This window comes from Filicampus tigris, chromosome 9 (assembly GCF_054856515.1).
Source record: "Filicampus tigris isolate MCC_2025a chromosome 9, RoL_Ftig_1.0, whole genome shotgun sequence".
Classification (NCBI taxonomy): Eukaryota; Metazoa; Chordata; class Actinopteri; order Syngnathiformes; family Syngnathidae; genus Filicampus; species Filicampus tigris.
The window spans coordinates 11,298,549-11,313,611 of NC_141225.1; the positions used below are offsets into that span (position 1 = coordinate 11,298,549).

A 15,063-nucleotide genomic window follows, 5' to 3' on the forward strand; every position below is an offset into this window, starting at 1 on the left:
AAAAGACAGTGGATAGTAGGGATGTCACAATATCAGCAATATCGTGATATTGCGATATTAAAATTGCCACAATATATCGTCGTCGTCATGTCACCATAATAATAGTAGCAGATCTGTTTAAAAGCCCAAGTTGTTTTTCATTTGTGCAGTTCCAGCACCCTCTTGTGGTTGGTTTTGTTAGTGCAGTTTAATTTGATGCGCCTTTGTTTAAGACCCACGCTAATCGCCAATCGGATCTCATGACTGGTCCAGCCGATTTCTTCGTGAATGCTTGTATATACAAAAACAGAAGATTGTGATGTTTTCTTTTTTTTTTTTCAATATAAGCTTACAATACTGTGAGCTTTTATACAATATCGTGAGCTTTTTATGTATCACCATTCTTCTTTAAAAGGCAAGGAGCTTTCCAAGTGACCCAAAACCTTCGAATGGTAGTGTATGCAAGTCGGGACCATCGTTAACCGGAGACCCGCTGTGCTCTGTCCACGTACATTGGTTCACTGTTAGCAAGCCTTGCATTATCCTGATGGTCCGAGATAATCGGCATAGGATGTGTTGCCTCTGTTAACTGCTCTTCATTTTTCAGTTTTCCTCCAGTAGCTTTACACTTGTCACTTTATAACCCCTCATTTATCATTGAAGTTGAGTGTTTACAAGGTTTTTAAATATTTAGTATTTAACGTACTAGTCGGCGACTGGTTAACTTCTGCTTGTATATGACAGCTACAAATGTCAAAATGTTCCTTAAAACATTACCTCTTCAGTTATTAAAGGTTTATGGTAGAGTTTTGAAACAACCATGTCATGGTCACCTGGGGGTTACTTTTCACTGTCATTTAGTCTATGTTTACTGCTTTGTTTCCCTTCAATGATGGTTTTATATTCCTGCTGCAGTGTGCCAATGTGCTCTCTTGGCGGACTGCAGCATTTTCCCCTCTCCGCAGTGATAGCAACCCAGGCCCTTAGAGCCACAAAGGCTGGCCTGTTCAATTGTGCCTCAATCTTTGTGAATATCCACCGCCTTCTGTATAAGTGTGATTTATGCACTTATCGCATGGTGTTTCTGTTGAAGCGCCAGTTTGTTATGCTGGGATAGGCTATAACTCTGCACAAGAGCTAAAGAAAGCAAACGCACCAAGTGCTGATTCATCTTCCTGCTGTCAGCGATATGAGCATCTTGGGATCATTCATTTCATATTGTATCATAACCAGGAAATTGTCCACTCAAATTCATTGTGGTATGTCATTATTATGCACACACGTTGACTTTTTCAGTTTTTTCGTAGTGTGTGGTGTTCAAGTGGAGCACATTTTTGTCCAGTTTTCAGATTTTAAAAGCACTGAAAAGATAAAATCCATATTCATGTGACATCAACACCGAAACATGTCCTATGCAGTCTCCTCGAAGGTCACATTTTCAAGAGGACACTTCATCAGGTATTTTTAACAGCTTTTTTGCCGCATCAGAGCAATCGTTATTGTAGATCTGGCCTTTTATTCAGAACCCATTTGGCCTTTGTCTCGCTGTTCTCTGTATGACTTTGGAGGTGGTGGATAAGTTGTAACTGGAAAGGCCATACCTGCACGCAATTTCAGAACTTGAACACAAGACTCACATCTCCCGTAAACATTTCGGTTTACAAACAGAGTCTCTGAACGGATCAAGTTTGTGAACCACCACAGTTCGACTGTAGCAAATTATGCGGCGTTTGTGACCTCAACATCCATGTCGGGATGCCTGTAAACCAAGGACGCCCTCCCCTGTAGGTGTGTTCCAAGTCAGAGGGCAGGATTAGTACTTTGTTGTACATAATGTTTTTCCCTCTGTTGCAAGCAGCACTAATTCTGTAAGCAATGGCGCTACAATTTAAGAGAGCGGCACAAAACAAGCAACTGAGGATTAGAGAGGCGCTGCCATGGATTTATATGTTAGCATGTTTGACTTTGATCCTAAAAATGAATATCCCGGATTCTGACGTTGAAACGAGCCCGCTGCCATTGCCCGACTGAACTCCCATGTAGGATATCCCTGGCAAATATTCGTCTGTTCTTCTGCAGCCATCTGCTTGGATCACTATGTGTTTACCGCTGCTGCCAACATACTACACAACTCCGTATGGTGCTTTCCAGGCCAGCACTGCCTGCCTGCCTGCCTGCTTTCCTTGCTCACGTAAGCCCCGTCTCAAGAGGGAAATCAGTCAGGCTGGGTGTGGGTGGATTTAGGGATGGGAAGCATGTGAAGAGCAGCCTTTTGTGAGTCAATTTTGCATTTTGTTTTGAAGAGACAGAGGTGTATGAGATGATTTCTGCGTTGCCTGAACCTGTGTTGTTCTTGACTTCTGCTTGTTTTCTGCTTGCCAAACAGGCAGTGTCAGTCGCTCGCTCATTATTTATTATTGTGGTTGTCATTTGAAGTGCTGTAACACTGCACTCCAACCATACAGAGGGATGTTGCTAATATTTTGCGTTGAAATGTGTAGTCAATTGTTCACATATGATAGCCCTCTCTTCCTCTGTACTGAAATACAGTTAACCATTTCCAAAATTAAGAGTTTTAATATACGGTTTAGGTTTCAAACTAGTGTTTGAAGCCTTGGTTAGCATCATAAACCATTTTTTCTTTCTTAAATTTTCTTTTTTTTTTTCTTAGTCCAATTTCCTCATGAAATGAATAAGGTATTTATGTATTTATCGTAATCAAAGATTTGTGTGTAGAATAAGAATTTTAGGTCAGGGTTACAGTTTGAAATTAGGGTTTCAAGACAGAATTCACATTTCAATCCTTGGTTAAAATAATTAAAAAAAACGTCAGGCCTTCCTACCAAGGTTAGGACTTCACAGGAGGGGGGTCAAACCTGGGTAGATTTTCTCATTCGAGTTTCAAGGCAAGGTTAGGATTTTGATTCTCGGTTAGGGTTTCAAATAAGAGTTTTGTGCCCTTTCATATTGCTTCACAAAGGCTTACTGTGTATGTACTATATTTATGTACAGTAATACGCTATTTTTTGGGCATGCCAATATAGTAAATAGTCTGGTCTTTTAACTTTAAGTATCGATCATAAAGGTTTGATAAATGCATTACTATAATCCTGTAGTTGTACTCCAATACCATCTCCTGTCATCACATTTTTCTTGGTACCTGGTGTCTTTGTCAGTCCACAGCTTTCAATTTAAGACCTAACGCAGTAGTGCGGTAAATCTGAGCCCTCCAACTTGGGCCAGGATGAGTGTGTATTGTACCGCAGTGCTGCAGTCCCATCGAAGCAGCAGCAGCAGCAACAGCATCCTGTCCAGCTCTGCAGCTCAATCCAGGCATCTGTGCTGCAATGCCAGACAACACGCCACAGTCACAGGCTTTGGGCACCATCTCAATGAGTGCAAACACTTGATAAGATACTAAATAAACCACCACTCCTCATCTCATCGATTTCCTTACTTTATGAAGATGTGCACCGACTGTTACTATCTTGTAAAGTTTTATAGATAGATCCATGTAGACACCCTACGCATAGTCATATCGTATACAGTAGTAAACTGGTGCCTTGTGGTACGAGTGACCCAATTTAGGAATCTTTCATGATATGAGTCATCAATTGGCCAATTTTCTTGCTTTTACTTGCATGCAAAAAATTGAGATACAAGCGCTATATAGTGGCAGTCAACGGAACTCACTTCACAACAAGCAGCAGATTGGTAGGTGGCGACCTTTTATATATTAAAAAAAAGAGGGTTCAAGCTGTTTCTTGCCTCATCCAGATGACGTTTACTGTCAAACTACACAAAACAAAGATAATCACATGTTGTATTATTAAAACAAAAAGTTTTACCTTAGAAAGGTCATCCTATCTTTATGCCAATAAACAATGCAAAACGCTAATGAATACCATCGGTGTTGTGATGGCCCATTAAGCAACACATGTAGACAATATAACAATAATCACAGGCACATATTCGTTACCTTTATTATTTACAAATAATGTTACTGCACCTTACTGAGTTGTGATGATTGAATGGATATTGAAGTCACCATAGACCAGGCATGTGCAAAGTCCGACCCGGGTGCAAAATCCGTCCCGTGTTCAAATATCTACCGGCCCGCAGCCTCTGACATAAAATTTATAATGAGCGGCCCGTCGGTAGTGTTGACCACAGTCTAAAATACACCCCAAAAAAAAAAACTGTTCTATATGTCACCACCAGAATGCAGCAGACCTGTGGCTGCCCTCGGGGTGCTTTCTGAAATGTGCTCTCTCTCAAACGACTCTCCAAGTCGTGTTAGGTGTCAGAGTAAACCTGTCGCTGCATGACCTTTGAGTGGCCCTTTCCAGCCCATTTCTTAAGTAATGACTGTAGCAAAGAAAAGGAAAGCTGACAGAGAGGGCCATTGCTCCCAGGACAAGTGGAAATTGTTTTTTTGTTTTTTTTCATTGAAATACAAAAAAAAACGTGTCTGCCTAGGTTGCTAAGAGACTGTGGCTGTTTTCAAGGCATTCAATATCAAGCGTTACTACCAGACAAAACATGCAAACTATGACAAGGTTACGGGTAACAAACGCTGTGAAAAATTAAAGCTGAGTAGTCATTTTCACCTCATCAAATCTGGGCCTCTTTGCAAAATGTTTGGACACCTCTGCCATAGACATTAATTATTATATTGGTCATATTTGTGACAAACAAGCACAAGCTTTTCCACAAGGTTACTCAACCACATTCTGCTTTTAATGTTTGTGGAGTAGCTTCTGCCAAAATTGTATGAAAAAAAACAACTTTTCAACAAAGTGATAGGCCCCTTCTGCCAGAGAGCCTGCTTTGATTTCTGCCAACACAACTCACTCCAACTCCTGATGCCTTGACACTGACAGATGACTTTGTAGTCCTGGTAGTAAATCTCCTTGGGGGTCTTTTATCCATCAGGTTCACGCCATCATCATCGCCGCCATCATCACCTGATGGCCGGCTGACTGCCGCCCCTTTTGTGCCCTGATTGAAATGAATGGGAATGGAACGTTAAACGAGTCCTTGGTAAGTTGGGATGACATATTTGCCTCTCAGGGGAGAAATTGATGGGAGTGGAAAGTCACCTTTCATGTCGTCGTTAGGGTTATGGTATGAACTCAGTCACCGGTGAAATAAGGTAGCATAAGATGCTCATCCTACGGCTTTGTCGGGATGACAAATGCCACTCTGCTTTGCCCTCTGCTGTTAGCATAAAGAAAGGTGAGGTGTCCCTGATGAAAATGTATGCATGTACCGAACTTCAAAGTCCAAAACAAATCCTTGTGACCTCAGAAATTACTGTCGAGTCAACTTTATGGACCCGTATAGATGTTTAACTCTTGAACTCGGCTAAATGCAAATCACGTCTTTTTGGCTTGTTGCCTTCCAATTAGCTAATTCACAGAGGACTTTCTATGGGTGTATGGCACCACACTGCCCCTATGAGGCCAACATGTGCACAGCAGGAACAGCATCTATTTATTTTTAGTATTTATTTATTTATTTAAATATGTTTTTGGCATACATTAAGCTGTTTCTAATTCGAATTTGCTGTTGACAACCAGTGATGTTTACTAATTGTATCTGTCAACTGAGCCTTATAGAGTTGAGTCTTCTGCCACCACCATACAATCTTTAGTCGTTTAAACTCATAGGTGATTTTTTTCAGCAAATAGCTGGGGAGAGGTGGACACAGAAAACCCCAAATCTGTGAATTAGTGAATAGAAAATTGCAACTGCAGAGAATTACTGTAATTTGTTCCAGAGTTGCCCTCATTAAACCTTTATGTACATTACGGACTGATTGAAGTATCATTTCTATCATGCTTGTCCTCATTTAGGGTAGCAGGTGATCTGGAGTTTATTCCAACTGACTTTCAGCTAACATGGTCTACACACTGGACTATGCATTCATCTATGGTGAATGGTGGATGAACTAACATGTATGTTTTTGGAATGTGGGAGAAATACCAGGACTAAACCCACGCAAACACCAGGAGAACATTCAGACTCCATACTAAACACTCAAAGATTAGAGACGAAGCTTGAATCCCAAACCTAGAATTGTGAGATCAAGCGCTGCAGATTTAAGTACTATTTGATTTGATTTACTGTCAAGTGTAAGCAGAAGTTATTGTTGTGGAATGATACTACCCCTTCTGTTTACAAATGACAAGCACTTGGCAGCTAGCCATTCAGAGCTCAACAGATTCGCTCAAATGCTGTTCAGTGTCCACAAAATGTTGGTCAATTCCCAATAAGCATGTAAATGGGTAGAAAAAAGGAAATGGTTACCTAATTACACATTAAAATTATGCAGAGTCACCTGGCGCCTCTCATTTTGACATAAAATACAAAATGATATCACCCACTCATAATATGATACTATACAGTATATTGAACCATAATTTTGTTACACATTACAATTAGCATAGGCCTAGCAAAAGAAGCTATTTTAGCAGTCTTCACTTGCCCAACAGCAGTTGCCTTTTGACCTTTTCTTCATAAGAAGTTGGTCAATATCGGTTTTGACCGAGAAGCACACGGAATGGGAACAAAACCAAGAAGCAAAGTTACCAAAGTAAAACCATGCTGATGTACTTGATTTGATTTGATTATTCGAATCGATTGTTTGTAAAGTGCTTTGTTACAGCTCTAGCTGTTATGAAATGCGCTTTATAAACAAAATTGTATTGTATAAGTAACAGATTACACTGTAACTTACTCCTTCTCATAAAACGCAACCACAAAAGTGATAATTGTGTGATGCTGGCTAAAATGAGGTGTGCTGACATACTGTGGTCAGACAGTTCCATGTCCAAAATGTTTACCACATTAAATGAATATTTTCCCCACATTTTACGAGCTTTGAGGTGTTGGAGAGTTAATGTTTGAGTGTATTACCTAACCCAACACAACCTAAGCAGCCAGACACTTCACCCTCAGTGAAGCCGCCCTCTCAGCAGCACTGACCTGCTTCTAGGGCCGACACTTTGAATTATTTATAGAATTGTGTCACCCAAAAGCAGTGGATTAACTGTAGTTCTCTCTCACGCACACTGCAACCATCATATAAAAGAAACTAATCAACATAGTTACACACGTATACGATTCCTCGTTGCTCCATACATCTGTTTTGTTTTAAACTGCAATTCATAGAAGCTTTTGTAGTTGGGATGGTTTTAAACTTGCATAGATATGTATGATTGCCCTGATTGCAGGTACTTTGCCTCATTCTATGGATGCACAAAGCTGATGTTTGGCAGCTCCACTCGGAGCTGCATTGTGAGGAGAGGCCTCCATCTAGTGGCAGAAATGTGTTTCTGAGCATTGATTATTCTGAAGAAAATGAAGTCGTTTTTTTTTTTTTAGGCAGATATGTTCATCATGACGTAAAAGAACGGATTAAATTGTTTTTATGATGGAAGGTGTTAAATACAGTACCGACCATACTTTGCATTCTGCACTGTCTTCACCCATCCAACTTTGCTTTTAGCTCTCCTATATTTCTTTTCATAGAATTGGACTGACTCATCAATCATTCTAAGGTGTTTCTCCAAAAACAAACAAAACAAATCTTAAGTTGATTTTAGACTTGATTCCACTTGATTGTAGATGGAAGCGCTGACCTTTTTCTCATGTGTTCTTTCTCTGGCAGAGGCCCACATTGGCGCTAGACTGTCTCTCGTGGTTGCGGTGAAAGAACAGCACCCTTGGCAGGCTGGCCGCGCTACCTTCCACCTGCCACCATGTATCCTGAATCGACAACAGACTCCCCTGCTCGCCTCTCCCTTAGACAGACAGGTTCGCCTGGAATGATCTACAGGTGAGTCCTAAAAGACACAGCTTTTGGATGACTGTGTGTGTGTTTAATGTAAAGTAGTCCACCGAACTAGAGGGTAGCGCTTGGCGAAACGGCCTAAATTGAAATCTCAATTTTTTTTTTCCAAGACATGTCTGAAGCAAGTTAAAAACGTTTTTTTTTTTTTTAAATGCAATGCACCCACACATGACAAGGGGAAAAAAATTGTTTTCACTGCACACCACGCACATAACAGCAAATGATTTTCTTCTTTTGGTGTTTAATTATCCAGTAACAGGAAGTTGGCATCCATAATGTTGCATTACCCAACAGAACATTTTAAATTTTAGATTGCTTTTATGTGTCCCTAAATGTAATTTTTGATTATGATTTAAAAAAATGTCTTTACTTTTTTCTACCACATCAGATCATTGAGAGATTTTCATTTATTGTTTTTAAAGTAGAAGTCAACCCAAACGGCACGGTGGTCGACTGGTTAGCACGTCCGCCTCACAGTCCAGAGGTCGTGGGTTCGATCTGGGCTCCGGCCTCCCTGTGTGGAGTCTGCATGTTCTCCCCGTGCCTGCGTGGGTTTTCTCCGGGTACTCCGGTTTCCTCCCACGTTCCAAAAACATGCATGGCAAGTTGATTGGACTCTCTAAATTGCCCCTAGGTGTGATTGTGGGTGCGGATGTTTGTCTCTGTGTGCCCTGCGATTGGCTGGCAACCAATTCAGGGTGTCCCCTGCCCACTGCCCGAAGACAGCTGGGATAGGCTCCAGCACGCCCCGCGACCCTTGTGAGGATAAGCGGTATCGATAATGGATGGATGGAAGTCAACCCAAACATTTCTTTCAAGAATATGTTGTATGCATAAATATTACTGTACTCATTATTATTATTATTATTATTATTAATACAACCCGATTTGCAAGGGAAAATTAATCTAGAAAGTTTACTTTACTACTGAAAATTGACCAGTGTAATAGATTCCTTCGCCCAAACCATATTCTGGCAACGTAAAATATAAGGAAAGAGTAGTTGCAGAAGAAGGAACTGAAGATGCGTGGCAATAACTTGTCTTTTGTGGTAACTGCATTGTAGTTGGAAAACACTTCCATGATTTTTATAGTTAATATTCTACTCAACCAGTTGTTCCTCTATTTGTGTCCGATAATGCCAGCTTCAGGTGGCTTCCTAATTTGCTGTATTTCCTTTTTCGTCGTCACAATCACAGAGTTGGGGGAAACCTGAGTTCACCACACGCATAAAGCTTTGCCATTGTACATATTAAACAGGTTTAACATTTTTGATTGTTGGTGTCAGCCCTTTACCAATCAACTCGGTGAGGAAAAGTCATACTTAACACACCCAATACCACAGGTTAATAGCGCAGGATAGTTAATCCTAGAGTAATCCAACAATCAGGCCTTTTTGGCTTTGATCAGAATAGAAAAAAAAAAAAGCTCAAATAAGCCATGTTTTCAGTAGCCTCCAATATGTGTGTACCCTGCTCAACAGTCAACGCAGTTGCTGTTACCTATGCTGAGCACGATTCCATTAGACCATGGAATGGGATTCAACTGTCACGGGTGCTTTTTTCAATTAAAAATAGAAAACAGCAAATGTGTTTTGATGCACATTGCTTAAACATTGTCTTGTCATTGATTATGGGTTAGTGTCACATACATGTACTTTGTCAGCATAAGAGTCCACAAACAGTGTGCGTGTTTGCTCGACACTTGCACTGTGGACTGACTTTGTCCGATTACCCTGCATTCTCTTATTTGGACAGCAAGTGGCGCCATTGTTTGTAGACTGGAGCGTGTAGATGTTGAAGTCTCAACTATTGCTATTAGATGGGTAATTTGTCATGTTATGATGACCAATTTAGATTTTTGTTAGTTCTGTAAATGTTTCGAACTGCTGTATTGTATTCTGCATTTCCGCTTGGAAGAACTATGCACCCTCTATCCCTGCACTATTCCCTCACACGCTCACATTGCCACCATTACTAACCTCTTTCCTTCCATGCTTACATTAACCAGCACCCTGACTTCTGCTCTTGTCTCCTGATGCCTTCAGTGCTCGCTATGGAAGTCCAAAACGACAGCTGCAGTTCTACAGGTATTTGTCTTTCTCTGTATCTACCATTCACCCCTACGATTTCACATACATTTACATTCCTCAGGCAGTTACAGTCCCTTATTATGTACTTTTGTGCAATGCATAAATCCGATAGGGCTGACCTTGGATTCAGTTGGAAATTCTCATATCGCAGGTGTCACTTTTTTGCATATTTTTTTGAAGTGAACAAACAAGTTTACCCCTGTAAAATCAGCAAAACATTGGCTTAATTTTGTAAACAAGTGTGCTTCACTGTGTTTGTTCATGCTTCAGCATTCGAGAATCCGCATATGCAAATCTTTCTTGGAACCCGCTGTATCCTCACTGAAAATTTCAACTGGTTGCTGTTTTTGTTGTCATGCCAGAGAAATAAAATATTGCTTTGGCGCCATCTGGTGGATTTTAATCCAATATACCGGTACTTAATTGTGTAATTTCAGCCATCATCGTGTTTTACAGTACTGTAGTATCTGTGCCTATCTGTGACTGATTGTGTGTGACTTGAAAAGTCAGGGTCTGGCCTGTTGAGGGACGTGGCCCTCAATGAATGAGAAAGTAAATGTGTCTGGCTGTTGATTGGCTAAACCATTAGGCACTCTGGGTGTTGAATGACTCGGTGTCAGTTGTGGCAAACGGCAAGTCATGTGTGCATATGTGCTTGTGTTTATTTTATTAGCTTTGCTCAATAAAACAATTGAAAGTGCACTGGGAGCTGTGTTTGTCCTTCTGCGGTCTGGAGGAATTATAATTTGTTTTAACTAGTGGTGGTAGGCTATATTAAATTAGCTAACAATGTATGTATTTACCATGGGGCATGGACGTACAGTTGTGTAACTTAAGGCAGCTGTGCCTTTCAATAGGCACATTGCGCTTTGATGATGAAATGATCCCAAATGTTTGACATTCTGTCATTTACGCTCTTTTTTTTTTTCCTCCCTTCTCGCCCTTTTTTTCTCCCTTCTCTGCAGTTACAGTCCGCAGCAAAATACAAGTCACAGCAAAATCCCCTGATAAAGCAAATAATCCATGATATAATCCGCGATGCAGTGAAACCGCAAGAAGTGAACCTTGCTGTAGCGACGGACGACTGTACATGTCTTTATATCAAGCCTCATTCTGCTGATCTGAGTGATAAAAAGCGCAGACTATGTCGATGTGCTTGTAAAGATTTCGTAATGAGTTCAAGCCTGGCGCCTTGCACTTTTCTGTCCTTTTTATTTCATTTTGTGAGTGCAAAATTGTCTGACTCGCTGCTTCCTCTACATGAGGCCGATCAATACAATACTTAGTTCTCTCCATTGCTCTGACGATCTTTGGCGGCCTAATGTTTGCTTAATCTGATAACGCAGTGTTTGTGTTGTGCTTACGGCATCATAATTAATGTCCCATGCCTTACATTAACATTAACCTCAACATTATTCAGGATGAGGACAACACACCAGTCAGTTTATATGAGGGAGGAAAAAATTCAATGCCCCGGAGGAAGAAAATACATGAATACCGGACTTTACAGTACTTATACTGTGGTATGCCTTTTATTGGTTTTAGTTGTGCTTTATTGTCAATATATTGGTAGCTAAACATTTTAACATGGTGGTTTTGATGAAGTATTTGGCCTTCGTCAGTCAACAGTTTTGAGGACTGAGTTTCCCGCCACGTCAAATAGGTGTCTGTCTTTTGATCTGTAACGTGTCTTCTTCAAGTGAGGTTTACAAAAATACAAACTGATTCAAACTTTCAGATTATTCACAACTCTTTACACAATATTTATGTGTGCATGCTGCGGAGCTTGTACAAAGCCTGGATTTGAACCCACGACCTCTGAACTGTGAGGTGAATGTGCTTAGCAGTCGTCTAGGCACGTATGTCGTTGTATGTCAAGGCTCCACTGTTATTGGTTATTGAATTGGGGTTTAGACATTCAATTTGAATCCAAACAAATTGTGTCTGACCTTGACCTGAGCATATGCAGCTACAGTATATTCACCAGTGTGGTTTTCACGCGGTTATGTCGCGATTTGTGGTTTGTCGGTCTCTAGCTACATGTACTCATCCAAGCGCGGCAGGAGTTGCTCGGCATTTGTGTTTGTCTGTTTTCAACATGTGCTCAAGCCTGCGTAGCTGATTATTGCGCCGCTCTAAGTAGTCTTTCCTGTGCAACAACAATCAGAGGCTTTTAGCGCAAAAAGCTTTGGTGAATAATTCAGTGCTGATATTATTTGCTGAGGCTAGCAGAAACGGGACAGAGCCTCTAAACGCCGTAAATGGATTTCTTCCACGAGATCTCCCCGGGAGGGGATGAGGCGAGGTGTTGCTTGCGGTGGTAGATGGTGGTCTGGGCGGTGAGGGGAGGAAAGGGATGCGCTCCCTTACTCACTAATTGGTTTAGACGTTTCCAAGTAAGACACTCCCAGTTTGGGTGGACCCACTTGGTCGGTCTGCAGTGCAGTGTGGCTTTATAAGCTCAGGCTCGCACCGTCCGACCTTGCTCATGAGCCGACCCCAAAGAAACCGGGTGAGTTTGTGGAAAGACCTCTCTGCCACAGGACAGCGTTTGTTAGCATGTGCGAAGGATGAACTTTCCCGTGTGGAGCGTGCATGCTGCTTAGTTTTCAAGTCCACTTCTTAAGTCCGGCATTTAGACACTTTTAATGTGATGATTATGATTTAATACTAGATCCTACGTTAAGTTGCACATGTATAGTTGCGACATTAAAAAAATAACGATTTCCAGCTGTACTGTACTTGTCAGTTGTTTTAATACATGGCTACACAGTCAGTCAATGCTACATAGCGCCCTTTTCTGATAACCTCAGTTGTCAACTACAAGATTTGTATTATTGATAGCGCACTTGATAATGTTGTTCTTCCAAATTCTGAATTTGAGTGTGCTATGTGATTTAATCCGGTATGCGCTATGAAGTTCTTAATGTTCACAGTTTGCAGAATAAATAATTGACAGTTTTATTTACAACTGCAAAGTTCATGTTCATTAAAATTCCAGTAGAGGTGCATTCATGCTGTTCCCATGCATTGTTGGCATAATCAACACAGTGCTGCCCTCTGTTGGTGTGGAAAGCATTGGATTCTCCTTGAGGATTACAGAGGAATGGTTGTTAAAAAGGGTGGCACGGTGGTCGACTGGTTAGCACGTCCGCCTCACAGTTCAGAGGTCGTGGGTTCGATCCCGGCCCCGGCCTTCCTGTGTGGAGTTTGCATGTTCTCCCCGTGCCTGCGTGGGTTTTCTCCGGGTACTCCGGTTTCCTCCCACGTTCCAAAAAACATGCTTGGTAAGTTAATTGGACACTCTGAATTGGTGTGATTGTGAGTGCAGATGTTTGTTTGTCTGCGATTGGCTGGCCACCAATTCAGGGTGTCCCCCGAAGACTGCTGGGATCGGCTCTAGCACTCCCCGCGACCCTTGTGAGGATAAGCGGTACAGATGATGGATGGATGGTTGCTAAATAAGATCTTAAGAGATGTTGAAACACAGTGGTATTTACTCAGCTTTTCTATTGTCAAGTGTCGTGTTTGGTGAAAAATATAAAGAAACAAGTGCAACAATTATTTTGGGTCCCACTGGTGTTTGTGTATTCAAATCAAATGGTGGTTTTCCCTTTTGTCATCCACTCCGATTCGGATTGTGTTCACGTTTTCGCTTGTTGCATGTCTGGATGTTTTAAACGGCATGTGTCCTGTTTCTTGAGCACTTGAATGCTGCCTATCAGTGTCACCCTGCTCGGAGCGCACCTGTCGGGGGAGGGGGTTCTGGGCCGTGTTGATTACAGGATGCATGGTTATTGTACAGCCCAGAACACGAGAGCTCCTTTCTAATTGGAGCAGGTGCTATTTAAAGGAGGTGGACCCTTAGCTCCATCTCTGTAGCTTCTTCATAATTTGTCAAGGAGGCGAAAGAGGGAGGAAGGGGTTGGCATGTTTACGGGAGGCTACGCCGGTAGCCCCCAGGGGGTTCCCAGCACACTCAAGTCCGGTCACTGTCCTGCTGAAAACCTGCAGATCCCCAAACCGTCAGCGCCGAGCAGCGGCGTTCGCAAGAGCAACAGCAGCAGCAGCGGAAAGATGCTGTCCATGACGTACAGTGAGAGCATCCGGAGCGGGATCAACCGCTACCACTCGGACCAGGGGCTCAACCAGCCCCCGAGCAGGCCCACCGACCAGGGTGAGCTGCAGCGGCTGCGGGAACAGAGGATCGCTGCTCAAGTGAAGAACATGGAAGACTTCTTGAAGATGAACGGCCTGGCCCTGGAAGAGTGCGTGTCCTATCAGACAGGCATGAAGTACAGGTAAGAAAGCAATGTTCAGGACCTGCAAAGTGTTTGCTCGGATTGGGCCGGATGTTTGAGGCTTGGCTGGTGCCGCTGGGGCAGTCCAACTATAATGGCAAGGTCGGATCTGGTGGAGTTGAATCTTGTTTGAGAGCTACAGTGCCATCAAGATCGCTTCAAAGTGGGATTCAGGCAGCGCCTTTACCGTACAACACAGTACAACATTTGTATGGGACACCATATTAATAACTCTTCCTCCGTTTTCTTCATGCTGTTTTGATAGTCCAACTTTGCCAAACTCCTTTGTTGTTCACGCTCAAATCACTCTGCCACCATTTCTCCTATTAGATGTCATCACAATGCGCTGCCACCCAAACTGAACATGACACACCGCTAGCCGCGGCTCAATGACGATTGCATATTGAACAATTTTCTACTTTCATCTATTATGGCCATCAGTGAATGCTTGAACTTCCACTCTGGTTGAGATTTCCTAAAAAGAGAATTAGGTGAGTGACTCACAAAATGGCACAAATTCCACTCCTGCTGGACTGTATGGAAAATGCCTCCACCTCATTTATAAACAACGTTCTTGGATCATCAGAAAGTACATTAAGTACAACATTCTTTTGCATCCACAAACAAATGTAAGAGCAAACGCATTTGAGTCGCTGGAGCCGGCTAAGATGGTGTCTTACAGTTACCTGGTTGTCTTGCAGTCAAATGCGTATTGCGAATCATGTCAGGCAGTGCTGCTGCTGCTGCTGCTGCTGCTGCTGCTGCTGCTGCTGCTGTTGTTGCTGTTGACAGAGATCAGTGACCAGAGTGTATAAGTGCTCGACTGCACAAGGGG

At 42.2% G+C, this 15,063-nt stretch overlaps 1 protein-coding gene across 5 annotated transcripts in view; it reads left to right on the top strand.

Annotated features, from left to right (window-relative positions):
• Positions 1 to 15,063, top strand: part of kcnab2a (potassium voltage-gated channel subfamily A regulatory beta subunit 2a) — an 82,964-nt gene that overhangs the window by 16,931 nt on the left and 50,970 nt on the right. For 2 of the 5 annotated variants that reach the window (XM_086041920.1, XM_086041921.1), the window contains exons 2-3: positions 7,655 to 7,822; positions 9,883 to 9,924. In XM_086041920.1, coding sequence (XP_085898046.1) covers positions 7,746 to 7,822; positions 9,883 to 9,924 — 119 coding nt within the window. In that variant the 5' untranslated portion in view covers positions 7,655 to 7,745. Of the gene's footprint in view, positions 1 to 4,914; positions 5,023 to 7,654; positions 7,823 to 9,882; positions 9,925 to 11,758; positions 14,229 to 15,063 lie in introns of those variants that run through there. The other 3 variants (XM_086041922.1, XM_086041923.1, XM_086041918.1) reach the window with 3 other exon arrangements.